General features: G+C 35.6%; 1 protein-coding gene and 1 long non-coding RNA gene across 3 annotated transcripts in view; one reads left to right on the top strand and one right to left on the bottom strand.

Annotated features, from left to right (window-relative positions):
- Positions 1-18,022, bottom strand: part of ABHD2 (abhydrolase domain containing 2, acylglycerol lipase) — a 108,216-nt gene that overhangs the window by 16,615 nt on the left and 73,579 nt on the right. For both annotated transcript variants that reach the window (XM_074295129.1, XM_074295128.1), the window contains one exon: positions 4,393-4,576. In XM_074295129.1, coding sequence (XP_074151230.1) covers positions 4,393-4,576 — 184 coding nt within the window. The remainder of the gene's footprint in view (positions 1-4,392; positions 4,577-18,022) is intronic.
- LOC141558234 (uncharacterized) overlaps positions 11,774-18,022 on the top strand; it is a 64,765-nt gene continuing 58,516 nt past the window's right edge. The window contains exon 1 of the long non-coding RNA XR_012487001.1: positions 11,774-11,812. This is a non-coding gene — a long non-coding RNA (uncharacterized LOC141558234). The remainder of the gene's footprint in view (positions 11,813-18,022) is intronic.

Here is an 18,022-nt window from a genome sequence, read left to right as displayed (position 1 = left end):
ATTTTAGACATTCAGTAGATTCAGGCTGCTCTTTCCCCAGACCTTCAAACTGGCACTTATGACTCTTTCAAGTCCTATGTTTTTTCCATTGCATAGCATTACCACTCATCTAATTTCCACTCAAAAGCCCAGATGTAGTGTTACCAAACCCATTTAGCAGGGAATATAACTGCAATGGGCATTTGATAATTCTTGTATTGTTCTTTAAAAGGGTCTCTAGTTCCCATAAGGCAATGTAGAGCCAGGCCCTGTGCCAAGTTGGTAATGCTTCTCAATACTAACCCATACCTCTTTTTTTTTCCTGTCTCATTTCCTTTTAGAATCTTTTCCTAATTAATTGCAACCTGGATGATAATTCCAGTGCCCTTCATCCCCTTAGTACTCATAAACTTAGGACTCAAATCATAGACTGTCCTTTTCAATCACACAAAGGGTGTTCAATGAAAAGATTGTTCTATATTGATAGCGGTTTTGTAGTTATTGCCCACTCTCACAGGAGACTATTAGGGGTCTTCTCTGAAAAAATGTCCAGGATTATTGAAATGCTCTGTAAACTCATTCTGCCTTCTAAGAAATCATGGGACTTCCCCTCCTTCCAGCTTGAAGGTCAGTTTCTTAGAAGTAAAGATCAAGCATATTGCATATTGCATTTGCTTGATCAATTCTCTCACTTACTTTTGGGATTTTCCTGTTGTTAAATGGATGAAACTTATACTCAAGATGTCTTTAGATATACAGGCTCAAACAAGTAATTAAATCAAGGATTAGCTTGACCACACACATTCCTTTAGCTTAGGCAGCAGCTGCATATACCGAGAAATTATCACAGAGAACATGGCACATATCATGTGATTTATTTAATCCATAATAAAACATGAAGTCATTAAACAGCCACTAGATTTAGCTGACTATAGAAAGCAGGCAGCTGGCTTCTCTCTGTTCCTCCTATTTCCTTCTGCCAGAGCAAGGGTAAACTAATGAGCTTAAGTAACAAGTGATGGAAATTAAACTACCGAAATAGTTTTCAAATTCAACTATGATTGATTTACTATAAGAAACCCAGAAATACTGATTTTGGAGGAAGGTGAGCCCTCCTCACTCCACTCTGTCAAAAAGGATGGAGAATGTTGGCCACTTTCATGTCCCAGCAGAAAGGGAGGGCTCAGTTTGTTAGACAATGCCATGGACAGAGTGCTGGGCTTGAGTCAGGAACACCTAAGTCCAAATCCTGGCTCAGACATATTATGCTGAGGGACATGTTATTGATGAAAGACTAGGGCAAGTCTAGACACTAGAATGATCCAAGATTCAGCTTCTTCATTTGTAAACGGGGATAATAATTCCTGCACTATTAGTTACAAGGTCAAAGGGCTGTTGGGAGTCTCAAATGAAAATTATTAGAATTTTTAAAACTTCCTTAACAGTTAAAATTCACTACACCAGATGGAAATGTATTCTAGGGTGGAAAAGAGATTAAAGGTCCCAGCATGGAAATCAAATGGAAAGAACCCTGAGCTAAAGGTTAAGAGAAAAGTCAAACAAGGTAACCCTGGGTAATTAAGATCCTTATTCTTATTCTTCAAAGGTTAAAACCATTGCTTATCTCATGAAGCTGACATAGGAATGAATAAGTAATAAAAAAACACTTTGTGTCTCCAGAGGGGGGACTAAATATATGTTGCTGCAAAATTTATAGCTATTTATCATAGTATAGACTTTGACTTTTGTTTCCCCACCTGAGACACAAACACTGGCCATAAATGACTCATGGTGTGCTCTTACCCCCAGTAGAGGGAGCTAGTGTAGCAGAATGAAAGAAGCTTCCATTTAGTAGATGCAATCTTTGCAGAAGTTTCTGGCTTTTTTTCTTTAAAACAACAACATGCATTTTTGCATCCTCTTTTTTTTTTTTTTTTTTTTGTAGCTAATAATCCTGGCAGATTCAATTTATTTATTTATCTGGGTTTTTTTTTAAATGGTATTTTATTTTTCCAAATACATGAACAAAGTTTTCAACATTCCCCTTTGTAAAACCTTGTGTTCCAATTCCCCACTCCCCCACCCCTCCTCTGCTCCCATCCCCTTCCCCAAGACAGCAAGCAATCTGAAATAGGTTAAACATGTTTTGTATCCTTTTAATGAATATTTTTCTAGTACTTTGAAAGTCAAGTTGATGGACATGCCTTCCTCAGTTTAGACAGGTCATATTTATAGATAACATAAGGGAGACCAGGCCATTATGGATTTATATATAATAAAGTCAATTAGAAGTAAAAAGATTCCTCTGCCTTTACTAACTTCAAAATTAGTCGGTTTCTAACCTATCACTTCCTACCTCAATGATTTTTACCAAAGTCATAATTGTGCAACATGATGTTAGGCTTCATAAAGTCAAGGAAAACCTACATTCAGAATGGTAGAATCCAACCGGGATGTTCCTGGTGTAGAATAAGACCTAGTTTATTGAACATCATTCAGAAAAGAGTTGTCCTGTAACTACATTTTCCAGAGAGCTGAATTACTCCATTTTATTCAGATCTTCTTATTCATTAAAAAAAATTAAGTACTTATACTGTATATATTACCTTAACTATAGTTGATGAAAATCTAGGCAAAATGTTATTATATATATTAAAGTATTCTTAAAGAATACAGAAATTTTCTTTTGTTTGATGATATAGGATAAATATTACAGAAAAATTATATCATATTGTAAAGAAAATAAAATCTAGGAGAAATCTGATTGGATAGTAATAGCTAATATTTTTGTATAGTCTTTTCAGCATATAAAATACTCTGTAGGATTAAAGAATACACTTTTGTTTCTACATATTTGATATATTACTTTTGAGCTGAAAATAATCCTGATTCAGAACAGCTCCAATAAAACCAAGATAAAAAGTATTATTTCTTTCCACCTGATTTCATAGTTTTGATAAGTTTGCTTTTATTTTTGTTTTTGGTGGGGTGAAGGGAAAAGAGGAAGGAGAAGGAAGGGGGGGATTCCAAAAGAATTAGAGATAGTGGAAAAAAGAATGGATTAAAAGAGAGAAGACCTTGGTCTAATTATTGGCTCTCAATCACTACCCTAAATATGTGACCAGGTAGTATTTAGTTTTCTAAAAAAATTAGTCCATTAAATTAGATGGTCTCTAAGATTACTTTGGACTCTAAAATTCTAAATTTATGAAGTACCAAATTATCTCAATTCATAGATACTTTTCAAGCTTCAGGACTAGAATAGGGACATCTTAGGGATAGAAGTGTATTCACATGGCTTTTTAAGGGCATTCAGGAATTAATAAGAAGCTATTATGAATCCATGCATGTGAAGCTGTGTAAGGTCTGGTCTTGGAGTTTACAGCTCTTGGTCACTACTACTCAAATAGCTGTTTACATATGAAAACTGATCCTGGGAGCCTAAGGTTTCTCTCACTATTAGAGAATTTTTCAAGACTAGGTTTATATTATATAGTAAAAGATTATATCTTGGGCTATTAATACCTTAGTGTGCTCACTGATTATATTGATTATCAATACTGGAAAATAATGAATACCACATCAGAAATTTTGGTTTTTTTTTAAATGTATATTTCCATTGACAATAAAATAATAAGAAGACAATAAAAAGGTTTAAAAATGAAGCCTGAGGCTTTTAGGTAAAACAACAAAAGATTCATTGATCATAAGTGCAATTAATACAAGAAGGACCAGGCCCTGACTATAAAATTTGCTTGGTCTTTCAAAGTATCACAAATTTCAGGCATTTAACATTGGAACAGATTGCTAAAGAATATTTCTGGTAATTCTTTGTTAGAAGCTCTTTAAAAACAGGATCAAACTGTAATGAGCTAGTAAGTTTACTGAACTCATAAATCCAAAGACAGAATATACAAATGAATTAGAATGCAAACAGAAAGGGATTTAAGTTTATGAAACCATAAAGTGTCAAAGAAAAGAAACTGAAAAATTCTTAATCTTTAAGGCTGAAATTAGGGAGAATATGCCCTCTCATGGCTCTTCAGTTTTAAAGATTACCCTGAATAGACCAACTATGATCTAAATTTGGCAGTTGTGATATATCTGGAAGGCAATAATCGTATGCTTCTCTTTTAAACTTTTCTCTTCCCTAGTTCCATTGTGAAAAGGATGGGAATTCTATAAATCTCTATGGATGATATTTGATTCCCTTAAGGACAGAGGGAGTTTTGTCTTTCATAAATATGGGTCCAGAGATACAGAATTATGAACAACAAGAAGACAAGGACATATCTTAAAGAACTCAATCCAAAAGCAAAACGTGATTTATCAAAAATCCAGAATTTTTTGCCTAATATTGGATTGATTTTTCCTGGAAGAAATGATGACAGAAAAATAGAAGAGAACACATACCTTAATGCACTATATCCTTGACACACACTGACACAGCAAAGGACTCTCTCTTGATTTGCCTGAGTTTCACCCAGGTATTTACACACGATGTTTCCACCCAGACTAAAACCCACTACAACTAGTTGGGTCTGGGGATAAGTCTTCTTGATGTAGCTCACCATGGCTCCAAATTCCCAGGTACAGCCTAAAAGTAGAAACCAGTCCACAAATCAGTTCTCATGCAACGAATATACAAAACACGCTTTTGGTGGGATTTTTCCTATGAGGGGAAGATCCTATCCCTTGAGATAAGTCTATTTTACCACTGACTAGCTCTAATTGTTAGGAAGTTTTCTCTTAAATCTATAAGTGCCTTTTTTTGGAACCTCTATCCACTGCTGCCAGTTCTGCCATCTGGGACTAAACAGAACAAATTTAATCTCACTTCCATCCTGGCTGTTCTTCTCTGGACATACTCCAACTTACCAATATTCCCTCTAGAACATGGCAGCCAACACTAAACACAAAACTACAGATGTGGACTGGTCAAGGCAGATTACAAAGGGACAGTCTAATCTTGAAACATCTGCCCCTCTTAATTTAGACTGCAGTGTAAATTCACAGTTGTCATGTCCACACTACTAATATATATTGAGCTTGCAGTTCACTTACTCCCTTGATCTTTTTTGGGCAAAATGCTGTTGAGATATTCTTCCCTGTCTTGTACTTGTGATTTTGATATTTTGAATCAATTTTTTAAGATTTTATTGATTTATCTGTTAAACACAATTTTTGTTCTTTTGTATTACAGTTTTGAAAATTACTAATTAGATAAGATATTGGAAACATGCCCGTGGTTTTTTTTTTTTTAACAGAAATTCCTAGCTAGTAAAGAAACTACTTAGACACTAGTGTTTCTAATGTCATTTATGTTGAAGATCAAATACTGTTCTAAGGGTAAATTAAGGGAGATCTGCTCCATTTTCAATCACCAAAAAAGAATGTTCAGGTCATACATATAAAAATGTATAAGGCTGAGGGCAAAATTTGTAGGGTCTTCATGATGTTGAGAAAAGCAGGAAGCTGATAACATTATTTGCAGGATCTACTTAGGAAGGGTGGGAACAACCAGGGAGATATATTCTGTGCACTTAGGATAAAAATGCTTTATGAAACAGTGGCAACAAGCAGAGAGAAACAAACCAATTCAGCAATCCAAATGAGATGCCCCTGATAAAAAAGGATGACATCAGCCTATGTCCAGGACTCCACACAAGTCATAAACTAGGTAATTCTCAATAGCTCCTTTAACAAGAGGAAGTCAATTACTATACAATAAAGAAGTGGCTCTGAATCCCTCTAAGTCCTTAGATTTGCCTCAGTGGGAACAAAAGTTAAAAACACACACACACACACACACACACACACACACACACACACACACACACACACGAAGACACTGGGGGAGGAGATAATAAAAAATGAGCAAAAGGCATGGTAGCATAAGAAAACTATTGGTTTATGGTGGAGGTTCAGACTTGTTGCTTGGTAAAAACTGAGGAATTTTAGCAGCTCATCTCACAAAAGAGCAGGCTGAAGGTAAGACTGTCTTTTTTTTTTTTTTTCTTTTACATATATGCCTCCCTCCTGTAGCAAGCACTCAGCATCTGGCTACAGGAAGCATGCTAAACCTATTGGGTCGGGTCTTAAGAAAGTGATTTATCTGCTTTTTTGAATTTGAATTCCCATCTGGGCAACTGATTCTATCAGCACTAGAACCGGATGCTTATGGAACCAGTCTCCAAATTAAACCACTTCTGGATACATACTCACTCTTGAATACTAAAGCAAATATTTTCCCCCCAGAAAAGATCTTCAGGATAGCATGAAGTTATTAGATCTGACCTTTAGCTCTCTCTTGAGGAGGCATCCTCCTGATACGTTTTCAAAAGAATGGCAAAATTACTTGATTTCACTCTCTTCACTGAGACAGACCAAAAAGCCCATGGTGCTATAGGAGTTGGTTTTTGTGAGTTGCTATAAACTGGAAAAATGAAACAGTGGCAAACTTTTGGTGATAATTGTCCTCAAAAGTTAGGTTGACCTTTGGGCAATACCTGGAATTCCCTTTTCACAACATTGCCTTCCCATCTCTGCCTTTCCTGTTCCTAGCAATAGATGGATACACAATAGCTTGGGGGAGCTCCAGGTAATAGCTTTTAGGATTTAGATTTGGAAGGATCCTTATTCCTTCCTTATTTTCCAATTTATACCTCATTTTATTTATTTATTTACGTATTTATTTGTTTGTTTGTTTGTTTTTATTTAAGCTTTTTATTTCCAAAACATATGCATAGATAATTTTTCAACACTGACTCTTGCAAAACCTTTAAATTTTCCTTTTCTTTCCCCCTCTCCAGGATGGCAAGCAATCCAATATATGTTATTCATGTTAAAATATATGTTAAATTTAACATGTAAACCATATTTATACAGTTATCTTGCTGCACAAGAAAAATTAGATCAAAAAGGAAAGAAAATGAGTAAGAAAACATAATGCAAGTGAACAACCACAAAAAGAGTGAGAATATATCATGATCCACAGTCTTTTCTCTGGGTGTAGATGGCTCTCTTCATCACAAGATTGTTGGAATTGGTCTGAATCATCTCATTGTTGGAAAGAGTCATGTCTATCAGAATTGATCGTCATGTACTATTGCTATTGCTGTCATACCTCATTTTAAAAGTAAGGAAACTGTGGCTTTAAGAAAGTTAAATGACTTTTCAAGATTACAAAATATCAGAGCCAGGATTCTAAACCAGGTATTCTTCTGTCTCTAAAACCAGTGTTTTTCCCACTATAACACATTGTCACCCATGCAGAAAGAAAACAAACCTTGTACTAAAGTTAAATTCATATTTGATTGGCACTCTAGGTTTTACTTTCCTTCTCTGTAAAATGAGGGCCTAAACTAGAAGGCTCTTGTAGTCCCTTCCATATTAGATTCTAATGTCATTAAAATTAGAGGCTAATTAAATGTGGCCTAAAACAAGTATAGAGATATCACTAAGGTTGCTACAAGAGCAATTTGCTATGGTACTAAGGAACAGTTACAGACTGACGGCTGAATTAAATACAAACACATCAGATTTGAGGGATGGACCAGTTCTGTCTGTCTCTTGGAACACTGTCATAACTGTTTTACACAAACCTGGATGTCTCCTAGGAACAGGGGAACAATCATTCAATGGACCTTACACAGCTCCAACTCTAAGTCTTTATGTTGTAGATGATTCTTCCCAGGTTCACAAGATGTTGTAAAGTTAATGGGATGCTACAGGTTTCATTGACTTAAAGGAGCTCACAGGTCAAACAAATGGGGCCCATTTTCCTTGGATTATTCCACTACAAGTAATACAAATGTCAGAGAGACTCTAATCTACTTTCAGGCATGAGAGAAATTCTTAATGAGATTCTACACATTTAATCCTTATGGGACTAGCATTAGTGGCACTGCTCAGATATCTAATCTAAGGCTACTGTAATAGAAATAAAATCTAGGGCACTGACTATAGCCTTGCACAAAGAGATGATTATTATCACTCAACACTTGAGGGCCAACAATGCTCAGAACAGAAAGATGAACGATAATGATACATAGCAAATGTATCAGCTATTGGAATATATAAAAAAAAAAGGCCTTCTGGGCAACATCTGCTTGTGATCTACTTAATTTTATAAGTTTTCCCAAATGGGGCCAACAGGACTGAGAAGTTCAACATCCAGGTTAGAGAAATAAGAATAAAGAATAAAGAATAAATTTATTTGGCTAAAGACAAAAATGGCATGACAAAAATGGAAAAGGCAAGTCCAGGTTCTGACACTTACTAGTTGTGATCCTTGCTAAATCAGATTCTTTTAAGTCTACATTTCCTTATTTGTAAAATGTAATATTGCAGTAACCATACCAGGGCAACTAGATGGTTGAATAGATAATATGGTAGGTCTGGAGTCAGGAAGAGCTGAGTTATATTGAGGCCTCCAACATTACTAGCTATGGGACCATGGGCAAGTCACTTCATTTGTTTGCCTTAATTAATCGAAGGAGGAAATGGGAACACCACTCAGAATCTTTGCCAAGAAAAGCGCATGGGCGGTACTGGCGTGCTATGACCATGGGGGCATGAAGAGTTAGTCACCACAGAGCAACAAATACTTACATCTCAAAGGGGGCGTGTGAGGGCAGGAGTCTGTAAATCTGCAAGAGCTGTGTGAATGAGTTCTGACACATATGAACAGATAGCTCCAGAGTCCTGCAGGCACAGTGCTGATGTTGGGAAGCAGCACGGGTCCACAGGAAAAAGATGGAGGTGGAGTTGAAAGACATGAGTTTGAATCTCAGTTCTGCCAACATTAATTGCATGACCCTGAGAAGGTCACAATCCCTCTGGGACTCAATTTCTTTATTTGCAAAATGAGTTGGTATGAATGGTCTCTATAAATCCTTTCAGTTCTTATGATCTATGATCATATGTCTATGTATGCATGCATATATGAGAACTTAATACATGTTTATGGAATAAATAAAATGTTTGCACACATCTATTCAAATAAGATGTGCATGTTAATATACATATGTCACATAATACACATACGATACATGGGTGTTTAAGTATACATACATAAATATATAAGTGTATATGTAATATATGAATGATATATCATATATTAATCTATCTATCTATATTAATTGCATTAATATATATTATACATGTGCAATCATATATATACACATATATGTAAATATAAGCCAAAGAGTTTTTGTAAGAGAGGGAAATAGAAGGTAAATATAATTCCCTGTCAAGTAGAAGATCTGGAAAATTAAGATGGTGAAAATAACAACATGAACTCATTCAGATGGGTGGGAGCCCAGGAAACCTTTTGTCATATCCAAAATAAAAATGTATGAATCACTATTAGGTCATATCTACTAGCTATAGGGTATTGCTATAAGACTGAATAATTCAGTTAAAAAATAGCTGTAGAAATTAAAAAATGCCAAGCCCGAAGTATAATTACTGGCACATCAGATGAGATGGCATTGTGTAGAAGAAAATCTTTATCCTTAGTTTTCCTTTTTCTTTGTTCCTTCAGAGCAATGACTTTGTGGGGACTCTGAGGATAGTACTGCCTTCAGGGATGTGAAGGCTTCAGATTGTAAGCTGCATCTATGGGGTTGTCAAGTTTGACTCTTCCCCAAATCTCATGCTGTTTTGGAAAGGAAATGCCTTTCATTTGTGCCTGAGAATTGTGAAAAAGGAATTGTAAAGGGTTTATCCTCAGAGGGATGATAAGTTAGATTCAGGGAGCTGGCAGATTGAAGATTGCATTTCACAGTCATGAAGAGTTTAAGTAAATTCTTATGTGCTCTCACTTTTATAGGGAAGTTTGGTAGAAATGATTTTTTTTCTGAGTTTTAAGACAGGGAGGGAAGCTATGGAAACTACATTTTTAGTTGAACTTTAAGAGTATTACAGATTTAAAAAGAGAAAGGGCCTCATGGGCTCATTAACTGTTTGTAAGTGGGAAAAAGCATTATTTAACTTTAACATATTAGTGTTCAAAGGTGCTGAGGGGTTGTCCTGAGAATGACAGTGGCTATTCTGGATCATAAATATGGAGAATAAGACAGCAATGTCTGTGAAACACACACACCATATACGTGGATGTACTTATATATAAATTAGGTAAAGGAAACCAAGTGGTAGTTTTGAGTATCTAGTTGGGGGGAGTTGATTATGAAAGGCAGAACCAGGAAGGAAAAGTAATAAAAATAAAATAAAAGAGTCCAGAAACTAGTAAGACAAAATATTTGTTGAATTGAATTAAATATAAAATGAATAATCCACTTTCCTGGGCCATTTTCTTCTCTCAATTATGTTCTCTTTATTTTGGTTTCCATTCCTACTAAATCCTTACGATCATTAATATCTTAATTTTCCATATAATATCAAGTATTTCTACCCACTAGGTACCTTTTCCAACTCTTCTCCCATTCTAGTGCAAAAAAAAATCATTCATCTGTAGACCAGATAGCTACAGGGAATGAACTGATGGATTTAAATTTATTTTCCTTTGCTCTCTTAGACTATAAGCTCCCCACTACAACTCTGTCCTTCTGGGTCAACAATTCCAAGGAGCCCTATTGGGGTGTGTGTGTGTAAAAAATATCTCCTTATTCAAATACCATACCAATAAAATAAAAGCTGAGTTAACACTCTTGAGGACTTCTCTTAGAGAAGTAGGCCTAGGTTATGTTCAATCTATTAGCTTTAGCTTGCAAAGGAAAAACTTCTTCTAAGAGCCAGGGGGAGAAGGTGGCTTTAATTGTGAGTCTAAGGACAGTGGACAGATAATTTGGTTTTGGGGGAAAGGAGTCGGAGTTTTAGGTATATGCTTGTGTACCTAGTTAGTTTGGGACTTCAGCTCAGGAAAAAAGATGAAGTTTAAGGAAGTCTGGGCATGTTGGAGGAGACTATAAGCAGCAGCCTGACATAATTAATCTAGACTGTCCCTCAAAAGTAATAGTATGTTATTGGTCCAAGTATAGGTGCCAACCCTAAAATGAGACCTCTTTGAAAAGAAAACAATATATGAGTAAACAAATACTGATTATAGGCTATACTCAAGTTTTATACAAGTCATATTGTGGGGGGAAAAGTTCAGTCATAAGAGATCATAGATTTAGAGTCAGAAGGGACCTTCTATAGTATCTAGTTGAACCCTTTAATTTTAGAGAGGGAAAATGATTAGTTCAGTCATATAGGCAGTGAGGGAGCAGAGCTAATATTTAAATTCACCAATAACCTGAGATTTTTAAAAAGATATTTACAAAGAAACACACAAGTAACTGAAGATGAAATCAAAGTACGGCACAATCCTGTCAGGATTATATTAGGAATGCTTAAATTTGGTAAGAAGTACAAAGAAGTCCAAGGCTTCTAGGGGAAGCTGACTTAACCAAACTTTAAAAATGTAATATTAGAGAAAATGTAATCAAAGAAAGGATAAGGTTGCTGCTCAGGCTAGAAGGAACTGTATAACTCCTTAGGAAAAGAAGGCAAAGCTAGTTAATTCTCCCTTTGCTTCTGTTTTGTCTGCCAATGAGAATGATCTTTAGCCTGAAAAAGACAATGAAAATGGCTAAAAGATCAATATATACATATAGACTCTGAGTCTTGCTCCCCTGAATCAGTTCATGTCATCCAATCCAGAGAAACTATATCCTATGTTATGCTGAAAGAAATGGCTGATGTATTTGCTGAGTTCTTGTCAATGACCTATGACATCATAGAAACCAGGAGAGGTGCCATCAGACTGGAAATGAGCAAATGCTGCCCAAGTTTTTTTAAAAAGGGAAGAGAACAAAGTATAGAAACTGTAAGTTTACAGATCTGATATTTGATTCTTGGTGAAATGCTAGATCTTATTATTAAAAGGGGTAAACATCCAAAGGAAGCAATGATTACAAAAGGCTAGTATGGTTTCAAGATCAAGTCATGCCAAGTTAATTTTTAAAAAGAATTATCCACATTTTTAGCAAAATATCTGATGGCTCTCTCTTATTATGGTTGTGGAAAGCCTGGAGAGATGTGGGCTAAATGATAATGCAATTAAGGAGATTTGGAATTGTTAGAATGATTATACCCAAAGAGAAGTCAGTTATTGGAAAGAAAGAGTCAATAGGGTAACGTTACGGATCTGTGTTTGACCCTCTGATGGCTAACATTTTTATCAATGACTTGGATTTACCAGTACAAGGTTGGCATGCTTATCAATGCAGAATGACACAAAATGAGCAGAATGATATTGGATTAAATAATCAAAATTCAAAAAGATCTTGAAAACCTAGAATACTGGGTCAAGTATAAAATTGTGAAATTTAATAGACTTGAATCTAACATCACACTTAGAAGAGGCAGTTAAATGTCAATTTTTCTGAAAAAGATCTGAAGGTTTTAGTGGCTCAGAAATTCAAATATAAGTCAACAATAAGATATGATAATCAATGAGGCTAATGCAATGTTGGGCTGCTTTAAAGAGCCAAGGAGGTAATAGTTCAGTTATCCTTTGCCCTGATTAGGTTATATCTGAAGTCCTTATTTTCAGTTTTGGGCAACACACTTCATGCAGAACAATGATAAGCAGAAGGGTATTTACCTCTTGAGTTCATGCCATGTGAAGATCATCTGGCACAACTGGGGACATTAAGTTTGGAGAAGAAAACTTAGGGTGAGATATGGCAGCTGTCTTTAGTATCTGAAGGACATCACTAAATATAAAGACTGGATTTCTTTTGCTTGCCTTCAGAGGGTAAGATTAGGACTAATAGGTAGAAGTTATAGATACAAATTTAGGTTTAAAGGAAAATCTTCATCACAATTAGACCTATACAGAAATGCATTGAGTTGTATTTAGGCTTCCCTTCACTTGGGGTCTTCAAACAAAGCGTGGATGATCACTTGGTGGAGTTATAAAGAATGTTTGCTTCAGTGTTGATTGGACTAGATGGTTTCTGAGATTCCTTTCAACCCTAATATTTTGTGATTTGATTCTGACACTAAAACTAGCCCTCTTTTCATGGTTCCCTCCTGCACTTGTATAACCAACCCCAGCCAACTAAGCAGAAGACAGATAAGAGATGAATAAGAATAGCTCATGCTTATTCTCTTGTACTCCTTTTTACAAACCAAAACTGGCAGGAATCAACAGGCCAGAATCCATTAAAATGTCTAAGATGCCAAGATGATAGTGAATCTGTTCATAATTTATTCATCTGCCTTAAAAAAGGATTATGTTTTGGGAAATGGAGAGGTCAAAGCAATGTGTAATTCCTAAAATGTACTTTTGCAGCAACTTGGAATAAGATGTCTTCTCAAATCATATAATATACTGATATGAATAATGGTTTAGAACATCACTATTTTAATAGAGCTTTATTGGTTTTACACAGAAGATCCCTAAAGTAGGTAGAAGAAAATTCTCAAAAAAAAGATCTAGCACTGTGCTTGATGGGAGGTTGAAAAGATCCTCTAGCTACCAAAACAGAATACTGCCCTCCTGTCCATTCTCTGGCCTTGCCAAAAATGAAGCGCTTAGAAATAAGATTAGTAATGCCATTTAAATCCCTGCAGAGCACCTGCATTAGCTTGGTGTTTCAGTCAGGGATGGGTACTGCTAAGTACTTAATAGGCTCATGGTCTTAAGGGAAGTCAGGTTATATTTTTATCCCTTTCAATATGATACATAAGGAAAGACAAGCTTCTCAGTTTCTTGAATCTAGACCAAACTTGGAAACCTTCTGGTTATTGACATGTACAGTGACATCTTGCTTTCTCATTACTAAAATTATAGTCTTAAAGACAATTTTTAAAAATCCAGATCCAATTACCCCAATAATCCACAATCTGTTTTACGGTTAATGTCTTTGGTTTATGGGTGTCTTCGGACAAAATATTAGACTATTTGCTTAAGGCATTTGGAAAAAAAAGAAAGCAAAACACACATTCTTTATTTTCCTAAATATTTTTCAGGATCAAGTGATAGGAAATGCTATACATTCCAAACACCATCCAAAGTTTTAAAAACAATATAAATAAGCCAACATATCTCTGCTGCTGTACTGTTCCTATGAAAAGCTACATTATTCACTAAAAAAAAATTTCAAATAAAATTTCTTAAATTTTGCTTCATCCTTTTGTAGCCAAGTGACCAATCCCATCTAGATGTTGAGATTACTATATATTGGTTTTGCCATAGTATTATATATCATTTATTTTTTCTTTGTTTTAATGATTGTTTTAGAAATCATACTACAGTGGGTCTATTATTCATCTTGAGTTTTAGACTTTATTTTTAGTTTGCTCAACTTGCTTAGATCATGCAAGATGGGTTTTGGACCCACTATTCAATTCACAAAAAATGATTTTAAAAAAATCAAAGAGCAACCTAGTTGAAAGAAGTTAAGCAATTAACTATCTACGAGACCAGGCTGAGTGAGCACTATTTCAAAAATTAACTATTTCAAAATTCTGACCAATAACTTCAAGGGATAAGAAAGAATGGAAACATGGACAGTCTGGGGAGGTATGACCCGAGCATAAATTCTGCTGTATTTACCAGGATAAAAATAGTGAAGGACATGCTAGCAGAAAGTCTATTCTAGTGGTTTGTTGCTGCTATTGTTGTTCAGTCATTCAGTCATGTCTGAATCCTTGTGATCCTATGGACTACAATACTGTCTATAGGGTTTCCTTGGAAAACATATTGGAGTACTTTGCCATTTCCTTCTCTGGTGAATTGAAGCAAACAGAGGTTAAGTAATTTGTCCAGAGTCACATAGCAAGTAAGTGTTTGAGGCCAGTTTTGAACTCAGGCCTTTCTGACCACACTAGACATTCCTGGTTCATGTCTAATTCTAGTGGTTTATCATCAGCCAAAACTTAGTTAAATACAAATGCAGAGTAAGTATCTGTTTTGGTTGGCATGGGAATATGGGTTAGGAAACATAAAACCAAAGGAAGGAGGAGGAAGTAAATATTTTCCTTTCCTTCTCTTTAAATTCCACCATCTAATCCTTGGTCTCTAATACAAAGTACATTTTTTTAATGGGTTAAGCCCTTATTATGGCACACATGATCTTCTTGGATAGCTATTCAATTTGATACTTGAGAATGTTTATAGATGCTCACTTGTGTTAGGTTTTACACAGACCATATTGTGATTTTTCAAGTAAGTATGCCATTTCTTTTTACTGTGAAACTGAGAACAATAATAAAGTGAAGGTGTAATTGAAAGGCTATTATATGCTATAGCAGAAAACTTTGCCCAATGGTCTTTAAATATTTTAAGGGCAACTCTTAGAGGTTAAGATTACTTAATTGAAAAATATTCATTGTGTTTAGGATCTAAAACCACTTTATTTATTTTAGTTGTTTTTTTAAAGACTAGGTTAATGTTTACTGCATTTGGGGTTTCTTAATCACTTTGCCTGAAGTCATTTTGATATATTTTTACCTTCTCAGAATATGTTCAAGATTATGTTTTGGTTTCTCTTCTTCCATGTCATCCTACAAGTAAAAGTATTGGTAGAAGATGAACTCTATAGAGCTGAAAGGAATCAATGGAAATGCTTAGTGTTTTTTTTCCTATTCTTCCAGTGGAAGACTAATATCAAAATAGACAGCACATTTTACAAATATTTTCACAATGAGCTTGTGCCATAAGGACAATCAATCAATCAACCAATAAGCAAGCATTTATTAAGTCCTCACTATGCAAAGGCTACTGTACTAAGCATTGGGTTAAAAATACAAGACTAAAGACAGTTTACATTCCAATAGAGGAGGACAATGAAAAAAAAGGCAGACAATTAAAAAGAGGAGATGAAGGAGAAGGGAACACGGGGAAATAAGGGATAGCTAATCTAGGCCTTTACCCAAAAGGCAGGTACTGGAAAGAACTCACTAATGAGAGGAAGGTTCTGCAAGGGTAGTTAGGAGGCAGCTGTTTACTGTAGAAACAGGAAGGCATCCAAGTCCTGAGATCTTTCTTCAGACATATTACATTTAACTTATCACTCTGGGTGAAACAGCATAGAGAAAGATGATCTAGGATCTGGAAAAACCTAAGTTCAAATCCTGCCTCTTAGCAAATGACAATCTCTTAATATCCTTGGCAAGTCTCTCAAATATAAAATCAAAAACAAGCTATCAATCTGTATTAGGAAAGCATTTCCATATCAAAAATTCCTGCTGGTCTAAAAGATCTATGAAGTCAGGGGTTATGTCTTGTTTGTCTTTGTACGACTAGTAAAATGAACAGTGTCATAAATATAGTAAGACTATAGACTAAGAATTGGAAGAGACCTCAGAGTTACCTTAATTCAAGATCCTCATTTTACAGATGGGTAAACTAAGGCCACAGATCTCTAGTGATTTGCATAAGTTCATATGGGGAAGAAGGTAACAAACAATTACTAAGTGCTTATTACATGTCAGGCACTGTCCCAGGTTCTGGACACACAAAGGTAATATATAAAATGGTCCCTATTCCCAAAGAGCTGACATTCTAACTGGGAAGACAAGAAGTACATCCCTAAGCATATGTAGAATAAATTTAAAGAAAATAAATACGAAGTAGTTCAGGGAATTAAGAAATGTTTCATGTAGAAGGTGGGACTTGAGCTATGTCTTAAAGAAAAGGATTTTGTGAGCAAAGATGAGGTAAGGTGGCACCCAGGCTTGAGGGATGGCCAATGCACAGAGATGAAAGGTGGAAGGTGAAAAGTAGAGCAGCCAGTTTGGCTGGATCTAGAGTGTAGGAGGAGAGAAAATGTTCAATGACATTAGAAAGATAGACTGAGAGTGTATTGTAAAGTGCTAAAAGCTAAACAGAAGAGATCACATATTATCTTAGAGGCAATAGGGAGCCCCTGAAGTTGATTGACAAGAGTGACCTGGTCAGATCTGCATTTAAAAAATCATTTTGGCAGTAGTGTATATGATAGACTGTTGTGGCAAGAAAGCAATTGAGAGCCTGATGCAATAATTGAAATGAAGAGTGATAAGAGCCTGACTTGAAGTGGTGACTATTTAAGTAGAAAGGGTCAGATAAGAGAGGAGATATTGATGTGGAAATGGCAATATTTGACAACTTATTGGACATGTGGGGTGAGGGAGGTTTAGGAGTGTAAATTAATGCTGAGCTTTTGAACTTAAGAGACTAGGAGGAGGACAGTGCCTTTGACAGAAATAAGGAAGACTGGTGGAGGGGAAAGTTTGGGTGGGAAAGATGAATTCAGTTTTGGACATTCTGAATTTGAAATGTCTCTGAGAAGTTCAGAATTTGAAATCTTAAAAGGTAATTGGGTGACATGGGACTAAAGCTCAGGAAAACAAATGGGACTGGATGTAAACTCTTAAGTAGCTGATGAGGTAATTGTGTGAGAGAGGGAGGGAGGGAAGTAAGGAGGGAGAGAGAAAGAGGAGAGAGAGAAAGAGAAGAGAAGAGAAGAGAAGAGAAGAGAAGAGAAGAGAAGAGAAGAGAAGAGAAGAGAAGAGAAGAGAAGAGAAGAGAAGAGAAGAGAAGAGAAGAGAAGAGAAGAGAAGAAAGGAGGGAGAAAGAGAAGAGAGGGAGGGAGGGGGAGAGGGAGGGAAAGAGAAAGGCAGAGGGAGAAAAGACAGATCTTTGGGGTATAACCAAGAGAGATATAGACTTGATGGCAGTAAAACTTGGTAGTTTCAAAATTGCTTGTATGACCCAGACCAAAAGAATTAAAATTAAACTGACCAATGTCCCCAGATATTTTAAACAAGAGATCTGTAAAATTTAAAATAAAATTTTTTTGATACCTATCTTTCAACATAATTAGTTTTCTTTATTATCCTATGTATTTTATTTTATGCATTTAAAAACATTATTCTGAGATAACTACAAGGCTTGAAGGCCTCACCAGACTGGCCCTAGAAGGCAGTTTCTAATAGAACGTCATAGGTCTCTAGTACTTTAGTTTGAATGATTAGTTAAATGTTTTAGTAATGACTTGAAGGATGACATACTTATCAAATTTATGGATAACACAAGGCTCAG

The sequence above is a fragment of the Sminthopsis crassicaudata genome, chromosome 2, assembly GCF_048593235.1.
Source record: "Sminthopsis crassicaudata isolate SCR6 chromosome 2, ASM4859323v1, whole genome shotgun sequence".
NCBI lineage: Eukaryota > Metazoa > Chordata > Mammalia > Dasyuromorphia > Dasyuridae > Sminthopsis > Sminthopsis crassicaudata.
This window is presented reverse-complemented; position numbering and strand designations above follow the sequence as displayed.